Source organism: Scyliorhinus canicula, chromosome 19 (assembly GCF_902713615.1).
Source record: "Scyliorhinus canicula chromosome 19, sScyCan1.1, whole genome shotgun sequence".
Taxonomy (NCBI): domain Eukaryota; kingdom Metazoa; phylum Chordata; class Chondrichthyes; order Carcharhiniformes; family Scyliorhinidae; genus Scyliorhinus; species Scyliorhinus canicula.
This window is the reverse complement of record NC_052164.1, coordinates 23,158,857-23,175,260: the sequence shown is the minus strand read 5'-3', so window position 1 is coordinate 23,175,260 and position 16,404 is coordinate 23,158,857. Positions and strand designations below refer to the sequence as shown.

Below are 16,404 nucleotides of genomic sequence, written 5' to 3'. Positions count from 1 at the left end.
AAGGGAATAGGTAGGATACATGCGGGCAGGTTGTTTCCACTGGCGGGTGAAAGCAGAACTAGGGGGCATAGCCTCAAAATAAGGCGAAGTAGATTTAGGACTGAGATTAGGAGGAACCTCTTCACCCAAAGGGTTGAGAATCTATGGAATTCCTTGCCCAGTGAAGCAGTTGAGGCTTCTTCATGAAATGTTTTTAAGATAAAGATAGATAGTTTTTTGAAGAATAAAGGGATTAAGGATTATGGTGTTCAGGCCGGAAAGTGGAGCAGAGTCCACAAAAGATCAGCCATGATCTCATTGAATTAGATAACGGGGAGCCAATGGATGTGGTATATTTGGATTTCCAGAAAGCCTTTGACAAGGTGCCACACAAAAGGTTGCTGCATAAGATAAAGATGCATGGCATTAAGGGTAAAGTAGTAGCATGGATTGATAATTGGTTAATTAATAGAAAGCAAAGAGTGGGGATTAATGGGTGTTTCTCTGGTTGGCAATCAGTAGCTAATGGTGTCCCTCAGGGATAAGAGTTGGGCCCACAATTTTTCACAATTTACAGAGATGATTTGGAGTTGGGGACCAAAGGCAATGTGTCCAAGTTTGCAGATGACACTAAGATGAGTGGTAAAGCAAAAAGTGCAGAGGATATTAGAAGTCTGCAGAGGGATTTAGATAGGTTAAGTGAATGGGCTAAGGTCTGGCAGATGGAATACAATGTTGAAAAATGTGAGGTTATCCATTTTGGTAGGAATAACAGTAAAAGGGATTATTATTTAAATGATAAAATATTAAAACATGCTGCTGTGCAGAGAGATCTGGGTGTGCCAGTGCATGAGTCACAAAAAGTTGATTTACAGGTGCAACAGGTGATTAAGAAGGCAAATGGAATTTTGTCCTTCATTGCTAGAGGGATGGAATTTAAGACTACAGAGGTTATGCTGCAATTATATAAGGTGCTCTTGAGGCCACACATGGAGTATTGTGTTCAGTTTTGGTCTCCTTACCTGAGAAAGGACATACTGCTGCTGGGGGGTGTGCAGAACCCAGAGCTGAAGGGGTTGGATTATGAGGACAGGTTGAGTAGACTGGGACTGTACTCGTTGGAATTTAGAAGGATGAGGGGGGATCTTATAGAAACATATAAAGTTATGAAGGGAATTGATAGGATAGATGCGGGCAGGTTGTTTGCACTGGCGGGTGAAAGCAGAACGAGGGGGCATAGCCTCAAAATAAGGGGAAGTAGATTTAGGACTGAGTTTAGGAGGAACTTCTTCACCTATAGGGTTGTGAATCTATGGAATTTCTTGCCCAGTGAAGCAGTTGATGCTTCTTCATTAAATGTTTTTTAGATAAAGATAGATAGTTTTTTGAAGAATAAAGGGATTAAGGATTATGGTGTTCAGGCCGGAAAGTGGAGCTGAGTCTACAAAAGATCAGCCATGATCTCATTGAATGGCGGAGCAGGCTTGAGGGGCCAGATGGCCTACTCCTGCTCCTAGTTCTGACTCTATGTTCACTCTATGTTCAGAGTGCCTGAGCAAGTCAAATTCAAAGTTATTGATCTAGTCTACATATGGACTGTGTCTTTTAAAAAGCTTGGAGGATGGGGAGATGAAGAGATGCGTTGGACTATGTGCCAAGTAAAGCATCCCAAGTCAATGCTTTGCAGATTGTAAATAGTTTATGTTCTGCTGCCCAAGTTTATGATCTGTACATTGTAAATCATTTATAATCTGTCACTGCTGTCCCCTATTGTCATATTCCTGCAGTACAGGTTGTCCCAACTTAAATTGGGAGGATTAAACCGAGTGGTCACATGTACATCAGGATAACGTGGACACAGGAAGCGATGTGTCAGTAACGCGGGAGTTCTCCCCCTGCACGGGCAGACACACAGCATGTAAGAGCTACAAAGAATGTTAAATAAACCCTTCTGCTTGTTAGTCCCTTATCGTCAGTCTATTCAAGCCAGCAACCTCTACACCCAGTTCAACGCCAACTCACCCACTTCTGGCAATAACTGAGGTGGAAAGCTGAATAAGGAGGCAGGCTGGCATTTCAAACATGATAATAAGACTGCGAGGCTCATTGTTAATCCACTTTTCAACTTAGTGTTTCCCATGCCTTGGAAGACCTGACAGCAACATCCAAATGAGGACTTCCGGATCAAGATATTACCTCCTGCTTCTTCTCTGCCTGGGCAAACTCCGAAATCAGGCATCAGTGTCCATTAACCTTCTCCTCTTCTTCCACATACACTCCAGGCCTTTGATCCCTCCCAGGTCCATGATACCCTGACACTGAGGTACCTGAACTTACCTCCTGCCACAACTAGGCCTCACATCCTGTTCCCTGGCCTACGACCTTCTTCACTCAAGAATCCGACCTACTTACCCATGGCTTCCAACTACTGCAATTTTTTGTCAACGAAACACGAGTTGTTTTCAATTCATGTTACAGCCTCTGGCAGGGAGGGAATGACGATAAATGATATCAAAAGATTTCTTTCTTTAACTATAGTTTGTAGATTAAAGAACACATGACTGCCTCTGTCCTTATCTCCCTCCAGTTGGCCCTTGCCCATAATCTGTTTTTGACTTTGACTCCTTGTCACATTGCTGTCAATTGTTGGGTTCAGTCAGCATGCTGCTCTTCCTCTTTCTTGTGCTTCTTTTATTTTTAATTATTTTAGCCCATTTTTTTCTCAGTCAAAGTGCAAATCCCTTTGCTGTTGACAACAGAAAACCTCCCCAGCCTTTGGTAGTGGACAATGACGCCAGGAACAAAATCCTTAAGCGAGGTATGTCATTTTAATTATGATTGGAATCTTGTACATTCATAGGAACTTGCAGGTTATGCAATAAGGACAAAACGTTTTTTTGTAACCAAGTTAAGGTTTTAATAAAAATAACTTTTTTTGCTATAATTGTAACCAAACTAAAACATTTTACATTGAGAAAACACCAGCTAACTGATGCCGAGAATTTTTTTTAGCTCGATGAATTATTCTCTGAAAGGTTTACAAATTTTGATTGATAAATATACATGATATAAAGCACAGTCGGAAATCAGCTGCTATCTGACCTCATTTGCCTCAACAATGTCAGGAGTGTTCATGTCAACATTTCTGTGCTGGCTGTGTTAACCCTTCACTTGATCAATCTGTCTCATCCTGCGAAATTGAATCCTAGGCTCAAAATCTAACTCCCCTGAAACATAGGGAGGATGAGGTGTTGGGGTTGGAACTGAAGTCTTGAGCTGGGCGAGAAAGGAGTGGGGGCCAGGGGTCAGAATTGAAATCAGGATGGAGCACAGGGGGCTGAATTGGGACTGGAAGCTGGTGGGGTGTTGAATGTGGCCTCAATTGAAAGGTGGGAACTTTGATTGAATTTGAGGTTAGGATCAGGATGGACACTCCTGCTCCTCCAGGCACGACAATGTGGCGAAGAAAAATGAAGAACTCACCTTGTGTGCCACAACTATTCCCAAGATTTCATATTACTGAGTGCATCTCTCATTAGTGCAAAATACCTCAGGACAAACCAATCTTAAAGTGGGTTGGGGGTCTCAAGCAGGAAATGGGCCTCTTATTTACAAGTGAAAACATCCTAACTCGTCTTTCAGATGCATATCTTTGACACCTATTTCCTTGTCCTGTCCAATAATTTGGTCACTCTACTTTCAGTATCAAATACATGGGCGGGATTCTCCGCCGGCGTGATTCTCCGTTTTGCCGGCCCCCGGGGGTTTCCCGACAGCATGGGTCTGCCCCACAATGGGAAACCCCATTGAACGGAGAATCCCACCAGCGGGTCAGGGCAGAAATGTGGCGTGGCAGGGCAAAGAATCCAGCCCATGACACTTACTTCCTGCCCAATTCGGGATTTATAACCAAGTTACCAACTGAAAAGTGAGCACTACATGGCCAAATGCATAGGTCAATACATTTATTTAGGGCAAACTTGTCCTGGTAGATACTCCAAGCAAGTTAAAATGATAAACAGATACTTTGCTGTCATGTCCTCCTTTGCTATTATTACCAATGGAAGTATTACAATGTTAGAGATTTCACTGTCCCCTCTCTAATTACAAAAATGTAAGCAATCCTGAATATATCTTCACTCTAGTGTCATTTAACGAGTAACTGCTACAAAATGCTTCTGGCCGAGAGAATTACACCATCTTTCAGTTTTGAAAGCAGATAAGGATGAATGTTTATTTGCAGGAATTTGACCTGCAGTAAAATTCACATACTGCGATCTTCGGACTGAAATAAGGAAACCCACTCCAGTGGTTTAGTGGTACAGAACTTGAATATTGCTGAACAAAGTTGTCAGTTAGTGAACTTCCTTGTCCCCAGTAGGCCACAACTGTGTTCTTCCACCGGGTTCCTGTTTTGTCGGGGCTTGTGCCTCAACCCATGTAAGCCCCATGTTGGCCTCACGCCTCACCTGCAATCTGGAGGACCAGGTGCTTTGTTAGTCTGGCCCCTTGACTGAAAACTGCCTGGCATAATTAAACCTGTCAGGGGCCTAAACCATACCGGCATAGCTCCCAGAATCTCCAGAGCTTGCAAACCTCCCCACCACAATGAGGTCACAGCACACTGTGAAGCCTCACTAAGTGGCATGCTATTAAAGCTTTTCATCTTGCACTCATCAGATAGTTCACAAGAATACAAATAGGAAAGGGAACAACAATATATACCGCATGAGATGAGAGTGCTGATTGGTTGGCACGTGGATTCTGATTGGTAGATATGTTGCCATGGAGCATGCTCCAGAGAACTGTTAACTACTGCGATTTGTTTTGTTCAAATTCAAGCCAGGCAGATCAACTCAAGGTGTTGCCATGGTGAACGAACCATGAAATGGCTACCCTTCCTCCCCCTTAGCTTTCGTTGAGTAGAAAAAGGCACAATGCTGAGATATGCTCCTTCTGTCTGCAAAGGACAGGGCCTGTGTGTGGTGTGTAAATATATTAGCTTCTAGAAGCAGGATGCCCTCCCCTTCCGTCCATCTCCAAAATACTCAGCCCCAGTTCTCACCATAAATCCAGATATATGTATTTCTAGCTGGATAGAAATAGGGGGAGAGTTACATTTGATTGTTTCCACTCCTTAGTTGCACTGCTCAATTCAAGCATCCTGAGACCCATCACAATTGGGGCAGCACGGTAGCATAGTGGTTAGCACAATCGCTTCACAGCTCCAGAGTCCCAGGTTCGATTCCCGGCTTGGGTCACTGTCTGTGCGGAGTCTGCACATCCTCCCCGTGTGTGCGTGGATTTCCTCCGGGTACTCCGGTTTCCTCCCACAGTCCAAAGATGTGCAGGTTAGGTGGATTGGCCATGCTAAATTGCCCTTAGTGTCCAAAATTGCCCTTAGTGTTGGGTGGGGTTACTGGGTTATGGGGATAGGGTGGAGGTGTTGACCTTGGGTAGGATGCTCTTCTCAAGAGCCGGTGCAGACTCGATGGGCCGAATGGCCTCCTTCTGCACTGTAAATTCTATGTTAAAAAAAAATTGGAATGGCAACATAGTGGTACTTGTAGAGCAATTGGTCACGTGATGACATGGTTACTTAAGAGGTCATGTGACAGAAGCATGGGAGCTCTCCCCAGAGCACGGACAGAGTAGAGCCACGTAATAGCTGCTCAGCTAGTGAATAAACTATTGCTTGTTATAAGTCCTTGGTTGCCATTCTTTAGGAACTCAGCACTTCTGCAGTAATGTTACTGGACTAGAAATCCAGAGGCCTGAACTAATGCTCTGGTCATGCGTTCAAATCATACCATGGGCTAATCAAATTTAAACTCAATTAATTAATAAACCTGGAATTACTCTCGATCACATAACTCCCAGATTATCGGCAAAACCTGACTTGGTTCACTTATATCCTTCAATTTGCTGTCCTTACCCAGTCTGGCCTATGTATGACTCCAGACCCAGAGGACTGTGGTTGGCTCTTCTCTGCCTTCCGAAATGGCCTAGCAATCCATTCAATTACATCAAACCACTACAGAAAGGTCCCTCCCTCCCAGAACCAGGCTAGGGTCCCCCCTGTACTCACTTTTCACCCCACTAGTATCTGCATTCAAAGGATAATCAAGGCAGCACAGTGGCACAGTGGTTAGCACTGCTGCTTCAGAGTGCCAGGGTCCCAGGTTCAATTCCTGGCTTGGGTCACTGCCTTTGTGGAGTTTTGCACTTTCTCCCCTTGTCTGTGTGGTTTTCCTCAGGTGCTCCAGTTTCCTTGCACAGTCCAAAGATGTTCAGGTTCGGTGGCTTGGCCATGCTAAATGCCCTTATATGGGGTTAATAGGTAATGGGGATAGGGTGGGGGCATGGGCCTAGGTAGAGTGCTCCTTTGGAGGATCAGTGCAGACTCAAAGGACCAAATGGTCTCCTTCTGCATTATAGGAATTCTACGAATTCCATCCTCCATTGATTCCGCAAATCCAACATGATCCAAACACCAAACACATCTTTCCTGCACTCCTCCTGCCTGCATTCTGCAGCCATCGTTCCCTCCAGGATACCCTGATCCACTCATCTATCACTCCAAACACCTCACCCCTTGCCCATAGCCCCTTCCCTTGCAATCGCAGATTGTATAACACCTCCTTCCTGCTCAGTAGTGCTTCATGTGTACCTCCTTCAATCTGATCTACTGCATTTTTTGGCTGCAAATGTGGTGTACCTGTTAAGATACGTTGGGCTAATGCAAAGTCAATTCCAACCCTACTTGACCCGGAGTTGCAACACAATTAAAATTAACTATTAATTGATAGAAAATACCCAAAGTCGTTGGTCTTTGGCGACCCAATAGCTATAGGTTTGTAAATTTTATCACAATAAAATGTTATTAATAACAATAACTATAATTAAATAAGCAGCAAATACTACTGGTTAATTATTGCCTAATTCTTAACCCCCCTTCTTTAACTCATCTGACCCCCGACTCACATACACACACAAGACAAACATAGAGGGGAAAGAGGGGGTTAAAAAATAATGATACAAAAAGTAAAAGTCCATGTTTCAGATCGACATCTTCCAGTTTGATTATTTTTAGACCAAACCTGCAGTTGGGTGTTGTTGCTTTCAATCTGTAATAGTTTTCCTGGGTCATCGAAAATATCCCACCTGACTGAACCCAATCAGTGTCTGTCGCCTAACAGAATAGGTCTTTGCCCAATCCATTGGTCACCAGCCAACCAATTGAACTGAATCCCTCCAATCCCACGGGTGGCCAGAAAGTCTGAGTTCTTCTGTTCAAACTCTAAATATTCCTAGCACACAGTACTATTTAGCAATTTTGTGAGTTGCTCTACTCTACTTAAAGGTATATGTCCATTAAATATCCATGGATCAAAAATGATAACGACAAAGGAAAAGAAATGGAAAATAAGGGAATCAACAGGAAGGATCCTTGCAACTCTACATTGGACAGACTAACACAGACTGGGTGATCTCTTTGCAGAACACCTTTTGTCCGTCTGCAAGCAGGGCCCAAACATTCCTGTCACTTGCCATTCTCATGTCCACATGTCCATCCTTGGCCTGCTGCAATGTTCCAGTGAAGGCCAACGTAAACTGGAGGAACAGCACCTCATCTTCCAATTAGGCACGTTACAGACTTCCGGACTTATCATTAAGTTCCACAACTTCTGACTGTGAACTCTCTGCCCCATCTTCACCCCCATTTTAATTTCTATTCCTCCATTGATTCATTTTTCCATCCCACTTTCCATCTTGTTTTTTTCTTACCACGGTCTCCCCTTTCCCCACCCCTTCCCATTTGCACCATCTGTTCCCTGTTCCAGTTGTCCTTTGACACATTGCTTAACTTTGTTCTGCATTAACACATTCTGATCTGTTAATGTGCCACTATCAGCAAACATCTTAGCCTTGATCATTTGCATTTACATTCCCTTCGCCTTTCTGTCCACAACATCTTTGTCAGTCTCCACCTATCGCAGGCCCCCTATTCAGCCCTATTGCTCCACCCACCCCCTTCCTCCAACAGTATAAATCTCATCCTCTTTCCAGTTCTCTCTAACTCCAAGGAAGGGTCATCCAGACTCAAAACATTTGCTCCGTTCTCTCTCCACAGATGCTGTCAGACCTGCTGAGATTTTCCAACATTTTCTGTTGTTGTTTCAGATTCCAGCATCCCAGTAATTTGCTTTTTTCTTAGTAAACTGAAAATCAATTTCCAACATGTTTTGGGAACTTTGGATGTAATGTTACTCACTGAACTACTGGTTAAGCCTCGCTATTAATCAACAAAAATGCTCAAACTTTACAATCTTCTTGCGATTGTTCAGGCAATTCTCTCTGTGATGAATCCCAAATGAGGGAAGACCTGCTGAAGATAAGATTGTTACATGATGCTGAAAGATCAGTAAGCTCCAAGTGGTTACAGATTCTTTATCACAATATAGATTGCTTTGTGTGTAATTAAATACCAGTTTACTGGGGGCCTGATGAGCAACTCTAAATCATATGTCTCCTGGGTATGACTGAGCTTATACTAAGTACCTCTAACATTCATCATCCAATTTGCTTTTATTGCTGTGTATGAATTAAATACCCTCTGCACCAGTTTACTCAGCAGCATACTGCAGCATGAAGAACTCCATTATATGGTTGGGACTGGCATCTTTCGACTTTTTAAATATCAGGAATATTTGGGAAGAGTTTCCACAGTTTGCACCATAGGCTGTTTTAGTCTAAAGTAAAGTTTGTGCAACAAGTATTGTCACCAGTACTAAATATTCTACCTTTTCAGGTTTTGCCACAGGAAAGGTGCCGGAACATCTTGATGCCATTGTGATTGGTAGTGGAATTGGAGGCCTGACGGTCGCTGCGGTTCTGGCCAAAGCGGGGAAACGTGTCCTGGTGCTGGAGCAGCATGACCAGGCTGGAGGCTGTTGCCACACATTCAGTGAAAAAGGGTTTGAGTTTGACGTTGGTGAGACATTTCTAATATGTGTATTGTTAACGGTCACGTGAGGAGGGGGAAAATTGATTTCCCTATCCTCCCACTCCAGGTCTGCATGTAACAGTGTTTTTCTGTGAATTCAGAGAGAGGATATGCTTTGCCAATTCTGTAGAAGTCCCAGTACTTACGCTTTCCAATTGCAAAAAGTTATCAGATAGGTTTTCTTTGGCTAAACAAAGAACAAGATATGTTTATTGAGACAATTTCTGCAAGAACATGATATAATCTCAATCAGCATTCATGCATTCTTTCAACATGCATTCAACTGGGCCCAGACACAGACCAGTGAGGCAGAGTTAAAGGATAGGCTTCAAGGATTTGTACATTGGTGAACAATAGAACAGAGGTGTATATGGTTAGCTGTTCTTTGGCTGGTCTTGATGCAATGATTCACATTTTAGCCACTTCGCTCACGTATCTTCTTGGGTGCAGTTGTATGGAGCAGACTTCCATGTTTTGTTCCCATTGGTCAAGGTTTACAGTAAATATCACCTCTCAGGATGGCTGCTTTGTAAAATTGGACAAATACCTCTGAGAGAGAGAGACACACAGGCAGAGAGGGAGCAAGCCTTCAGCCAGTCTGCTCAGTAGAGCATGGTATTTTATCCTCTCTCTCCTGCTTGGTAAGCAGTCCTTAAAATGCCATGCTGGCTGTATATGCCAGAGAATTGCTATTATTTAATGCGTACTGCAGTTATTGTTTCAGAACAGCTAAGTGCAGTTTGTTGTTTCCTCTCAGAAACTTTTGAAAAATCTCAGGATAGTGTGAAGCCCACAGGAGCGCTGGAGGGGGTTGAGTGTCTGTTTATTTTCTCATCCCACTTGGTGGAATGAAAACTTTGTGTATTTTCGCAGTTTCCATTGCCTTTAGCCAGAAAAAGAAATATAAGAAATTGTATCTCTAAAAAGAACGGGCGGAATTCTCCGCTCCCCACGTGGCATGGGAGAATTGTGGGAGGGCCTCCCGACATTTTTTTATGCCCCCCTGGCGCCCCCAGCGATCCCCCCCCCCCCCCCCCCACCGGCTCAGAAAAATCGCTGTTCGCCGTTTCTCATGGCGAACGGCGATTCTCTGAGCCCAATGGGCCGAGCGGTCGGCCCTTCACGCCCGTTTCACCACGGCAGCAACCACACCTGGGTCGCTGCATTCGTGAAACGGGCGTCAGATGCCCGTTTGGGGCATCTAGGGGCCCGATTTGGACGGGAGCACTGCGACTGTGTTCCGGAGGGGACAGGCCCGCGATCGGTGCCCACGGATCATCGGGCAGCGTCCAAAACGGACGCACCCTTTCCCCTCCGCCGCCCAGCAAGATCAAGCCACCACGTCTTGCCAGGCAGTGGTGGAGAAAGACAGCACCGCGCATGTGCGGGTTCGTGCCGTCTGCGCGCTGATGTCATCCGCGCATGCGGGGGTTGGAACCGGCAACCGGGTGGGCCGAGCGGCCTGCCGTTCATGACCGTTTCACGCCGGCGGCAACCACACCTGGTCGCTGCCGGCGTGAACATGGCGCCAATACGTGGTTTGTGGCATGTGGGGGGCGGAGAGGAGAGTGAGCACCACGACCGTGCGCGGGAGGGGACTGGCCCGCGATCGGTGCCCACCGATCATCGGGCCGGCGCCTCAAAGGGACGCACTCTTTTCCCTCCGCCACCCTGCAAGATCAAGCCACCACGTCTAGCGGGGCAGCGGAAGGGAAGACAGCAACCGCGCATGCGCTGGTTGGAGCCGGCCAACCTGCGCATGCGCGGCTGACGTCATTAGGCGCACTGGCCGCGTCATTCTCGGCGCGCCAGGCCTTGACGCCAGCGACAATGCCCTGCGGCCGAGATTTATGGCACGGCCCTCCTAGCCCCCCGGGGAGCGGAGAATAGGGGGCAAGGAGAGGCCTCCGACGCCGCCGTGAACCTCTCCAGGTTTCACGACGGAGTCGGGCCTTGCAGAGAATTCCGCCCACTGTCTCCAAAAAGGAGGATTGGGATGCACAGAAGGCTAAGGTCAAATGACAACAGAGCTGAGTAGGGCTTGAGATGGTTGTTGTGGTAGAAACAGATAAGGCCATCAAGGGAGGTGTAAAACTAGAAAAAATAATTTAAAATCAGTGTGTTGCAAGCCATAAGCAGAGGTAGAAGACCAGTAGAGGATGTCGGAAAGATAATTATCAGCAATAACTTGTGTAGGATAAGGGTAGATGGCAATGAAAGCATTGACAGCATTGAAACTTGAGAATAAAATATGGATAAAAGTTCAATGGACTGAGCGATTGATGGTGTATGAGAATGAATCATCAGGCAATGTACAAAAAGGAAGCCAAAAGGTTTTTGGTACAGTACCACAAAGTAGACTTGCTAGCAAAACTGAAGTCCATGGATTTAATGGGGCTGTGCAGCATAGATACAATATTAGATAAGGTAAAAAGCGGAACATATGAGTGAACAATTGTTTTTCAGACTTGAATGGAGTACATAAAGGTAATCCCCAGGATTACTGTACTTCCAATATGCATTGATGACCTGGACTTTCGTTTGCAGAATATAAATTCAAATTGGCAGATTACAGGAAACTGCGACGTGTAGGAATTAGTGAGGAGGACAGTAACAGCTATAATTAATTAAGGATTTGATATGATGGATTTTCCTATTTCAGTCTGTAGATTACAGTATGTTAATTTCACCATAGGTTGAAATTCAAAACTTTAAAAAAAAAATTTTTTAAATAAATTTAGAGTACCCAATTATTTTTTCCAATTAAGGGGCAATTTAGCGTGGCCAATCCACCTAGCCTGCACATCCGGGTCCCGGGTCCTCAGCGCCGTAGGCAACAATGTTAACCACTGTGCCACCGTGTTGCCCTCAAAACTTAAAAATGAGCATCAAGTTTTAGTTGATTTCCAAACCACAAGGTGGTGTTATTCACATTAACAGTAGGCAAGATGTATTTTGTAATGGTTAACTATTAAACCATACGGTAAATTTCAGGAGAACACAGAATGGAGGAATGAGCAGACAAATGGCAGATGCAATTTAATGCAGAAAAGGGTGAAATTTTAAATTGTGACGGGAACAGTGAAGTGAGACAATGCAAACTAAGTAATTCTGTCACGGACAGAATATATGTGCTCTCTTACTGATCATAATCAGAATGGTTTGGATAGAAAGAAGTGTGTCTTTTCTTACCTGCGGAGTGTGTGTTCCAATTAAATAGTTCAGCAGCAATCTATCCTGAGTTCGGAATGAAGAAAGTTATTTATTCTCACACACTTAACCCAAATTTACACAACATCACACATTCAGTCTTGTATGCGCACATACACACACACGCGCACACATGCATGCACTCACACCCATACATGCACACACATGGGTACGCACTCAAACAGACATACACATGTACACACACATACTTTATATAAATATGGATGATCAGAGCTAATTTTGCCTCTGATTTATGATTTCCAGTCTCCCATTTGACAGGTCAATGGTTTTTTGCAAGGATCTGATGGCTTCCAATGAAACGACGGTCCTGTAAAGTAAGGCTCACAGTAGGTTGCGAAGTTCCTTGCAGTCTGGTATGGAGGGGTTTGGTTCTTTAGTGAATTTTGAAGCTGGAACAGGTTAAATACGTTGGTTGCTTGATGACGTGCAGTTAGTTTCAGAGTTTGGCACTGAGGCTGGCTGATGGCTGATGGTTCTCATGGATCTGCAATGCCAGAGGGTAATAGGGGCGCTGTCCCTGAAACCAGTTTCCGTCACATAACCACTCAGTTAACTCTTCTGAGAAAACCTAGTTTAGTTTGGATGGAGGAGGTCATTGCAGTACATTGGGAAGTTGCCACTGAGGTTAAATCTTCCCTTTCATCTAATAGGAAACATGGAGACAGACAATCTGGAAATCTGAAATTGACTGAAAGTTCATAATATGGCATGCCTCTGCATCTGAGCAGAATTTTGCTTGTTCCCCGGCAGTTTCCCCAATCTCCATGGATGGCTCTGAATCATCTGGGCACAAGACTGTACTTACAGCTAAGTCAGTGCTTAGCAATTGATCCACCCTTTGAATTGGTAAGCTTGTTATTGCCCCAACCATCACTATTTCAGTAACTTACACTCCAGGTAAATTTCTATTACGGGTACTTTCAAGCATCCAGTAAGCCCTTTTATCAACACTGTGGTATTTGTTCTGCTTACAGGTGGTATCTATGCAACATTTTCTACAAGTTGCTGGGCAGCTAGTGTCACTGAGGAAATATATTGCTTTTCTCAGTGCCTGGGATACAAAAGGAGTCAGTTTCCTTTTGCATAATCTACTGTCCTAGTATCCTAGTCGTCCCTGATTACAGATGAGCTCAGATTCACTACAGGGAGATTCTGGTTTATGCTCGTTGAGCCTTTGTCTAATGGGCCTTCAAGAAAGGAGACAAAGTGGACTGTGGGTACGAGCGAGGAATCTCCCGACTCTACATAGCGGGAAAATAATTGGACGAATCCTCGTTAGCCGCCTTTTCCCAGTCGCTGAAGAAATGCTTCCAGGAAGTCAGTGTGGCTTCCAACTATACCACGGAGCAGCGGATATGATTTGGCTGCTCGACAACCTGAAGATAAATTCCAGGAGGAACATCAATAACTCTGCATGGCCTTCAGTGATCAATCCAAGACTTTTGATCAATCATTTGGGAAGACCCGACTGTCCAGTGAAATTCATCAACATCCTCTCACTCCTCCAAGACAAGGGCCGGGATTCTCCCCTACCTGGCAGGGCGGGGGTCCCGGCGTGATGGAGTGGCGTGAACCACTCCGGCGTCGGGCCGCACCTTCAGGGGCCAAGCCCTAACATTGAGGGGCTAGGCCCGCACCGGAGTGGTTGGCATCCGCCGGCTGGCGGGAACGGCCTTTGGCGCCACGCCGGCCGGCAGAAGTCCACGCATGCGCCGGAGCGTCAGCGGCTGCTGACGTCATCCCCGCGCATGCGCAGGGGAGGGGGTCACTTCCACCTCCGCCATGGTGAAGACCATGGCGAAGACGGAAGGAAAAGAGTGCCCACAGCACAGGCCTGCCTGCCGATCGGTGAGCCCTGATCGCGGGCCAGACCACCGTGGGGGCACCCCCGGGGCCAGATCGGGTCACGCCCCCCCCAGGACCCGGGAGCCCGCCCGCGCCGCCTGGTCCCGCCGGTAAGGTAGGTGGTTTGATCCACGCTGGCAGGACCAGCATGACAGCGGTGGGACTTCGGCCCATCGCGGGCCGGAGAATCGCCAGGGGGGGCCCGCTGACCGGCGCAGCGCGATTCCCGCCCCGTCGAATCTCCAGTGCCGGAGACGTCGGGACACAGCGGGGGCGGGATTGATGCCGGCCCCTGCCGATTCTCCGACCTGGCGGGGGGTCGGAGACTCCCGCCCCCAGATGTCAGCGGCAGTCCTCACCCATGGACATAAGACAGAAATCTTTGAGGGCAAGACTGGAGTCAAGCATCCATCTTCATGCCATCTTGTCAAGAACATGCTGCCCAGTGGATTGGACAACCTCAACCGGTTGGAATCCAAGAATAAAACGATACTGGCATCACTCGTGGAACTTCATTATGCGGCTGACATCACCACCTCCACTCTCTCAGCAGAGAATCTCCAAGCCGTGCTTGACACATTTGCGGAAGCATACCAAAGAATCAGTCTCAGATTCAACCTCAAGAAGACGCAAGTCCTCGACCAACTTGCCCTTGGGCAAGATCTGGTCTCTCCCTCGATCAAGATCAACGAGAAACCCTACCAAATGTAAAAAATTTCCCATACCTGGGGAGCCACCTCTCATCCGAGGCTGACGTTGAAGGGAAGATCCAACATCGTATCCAATCTGCAAGCACCTCTTTCAAACACCTGAGGACAAGACTCTATGATGACTGCGACATCTGTGCTGGTACTAAGGTCCTCGTGTACAAGGCGGTAATCCTCCCAACTCTTCTATATGCCTCAGAACCTTGGACTACTTACAGACAGACAGGCAGCATGGTAGCATAGTGGTTAGCACAATTGCTTCACTGCTCCAGGGTCCCAGGTTCGATTCCCGGCTTGGGTCACGGCAAATTTTGAGAACCTTAGATAACGAGAGATATTGTAGGCCTCAACAAAAAGAAAAAGGAGGCATTTGTCAGGGCTAGAAGGCTGGGAACAGACGAAGCCTGTGTGGAATATAAGGAAAGTAGGAAGGAACTTGAGCAAGGTGTCAGGACGGCTAGAAGGGGTCACGAAAAGTCATTGGCAAATAGGGTTAAGGAAAATCCTAAGGCTTTTTACCCGTCCATAAAAAGCAAGAGGGTATCCAGGGAAAGGGTAGGCACACTGAAGGATAGGCAAGGGAATCCAAGTGTGGAGCCAGAGGAAATGGGCGAGGTACTAAATGAATACTTTGCATCAGTATTCACCAAAGAGAAGGAATTGATGGATGTTGTGTCTGGAGAAGGGTGTGTAGTTAGCCTGGGTCACATTGAGATCCAAAAAGATGAGTTGTTGGGCGTCTTGATAAATATTAAGGTAGATAAGTCCCCAAGGCCTGGATCTACCCCAGGATACTGAAGGAGGCTAGAGAGGAAATTGCTGAGGCCTTGACAGAAATCTTTGGATCCTCACTATCTTCAGGTGATGTCCCGGAGGACTAGAGAATAGCCAATATTGTTCCTTTGTTTAAGAAGGGTAACAAGGATAATCCGGGAACTACAGGCCGGTGAGCCTTACATCAGTGGTAGGGAAATTACTGGAGAGAATTCTTCGAGACCAGATCTACTCCCATTTGGAAGCAAATGGACATATTAGTGAGAGGCAGCATGGTTTTGTGAAAGGGTGGTCATGTCTCACTAACTTGATAGAGTTTTTTGAAGAGGTCACAAAGATGATTGATGCAGGTAGGGCAGTGGATGTTGTCCATATGGACTTCAGTAAGGCCTTTGACAAGGTCCCTCATGGCAGACTGGTACAAAAGGTGAAGTCACACGGGATCAGGGGTGAGCTGGCAAGGTGGATACAGAACTGGCTAGGTCACAGAAGGCAGAGAGTAGCAATGGAAGGGTGCTTTTCTGATTGGAGGGCTGTGACTAGTGGTGTGCCATAGGGATCAGTGCTGGGGCCTTTGCTGTTCGTAGTATATATAAATGATTTGGAGGAAAATATAACTGGTCTGATTAGTAAGTTTGCAGAAGACACAAAGGTTGGTGGAATTGTGGATATCGATGAGGACTGTCAGAGGATACAGCAGGATTTAGATCGCTTGGAGACTTGGGCGGAGAGATGGCAGATGGAGTTTAAACTGGACAAATGTGAGGTAATGCATTTTGGAAGGTCTAATGCAGGTAGGGAATATACAGTGAATGGTAGAACCCTCAAGAGTATTGACAGTCAGAGAGATCTAGGTGTACA

General features: G+C 46.0%; 1 protein-coding gene across 2 annotated transcripts in view; it reads left to right on the top strand.

Annotated features, from left to right (window-relative positions):
- The first annotated feature begins 2,615 nt into the window (after positions 1-2,615).
- LOC119954329 (all-trans-retinol 13,14-reductase-like) overlaps positions 2,616-16,404 on the top strand; it is a 52,896-nt gene continuing 39,107 nt past the window's right edge. For both annotated transcript variants that reach the window (XM_038779467.1, XM_038779466.1), the window contains exons 1-2: positions 2,616-2,797; positions 8,792-8,974. In XM_038779467.1, coding sequence (XP_038635395.1) covers positions 2,641-2,797; positions 8,792-8,974 — 340 coding nt within the window. In that variant the 5' untranslated portion in view covers positions 2,616-2,640. The remainder of the gene's footprint in view (positions 2,798-8,791; positions 8,975-16,404) is intronic.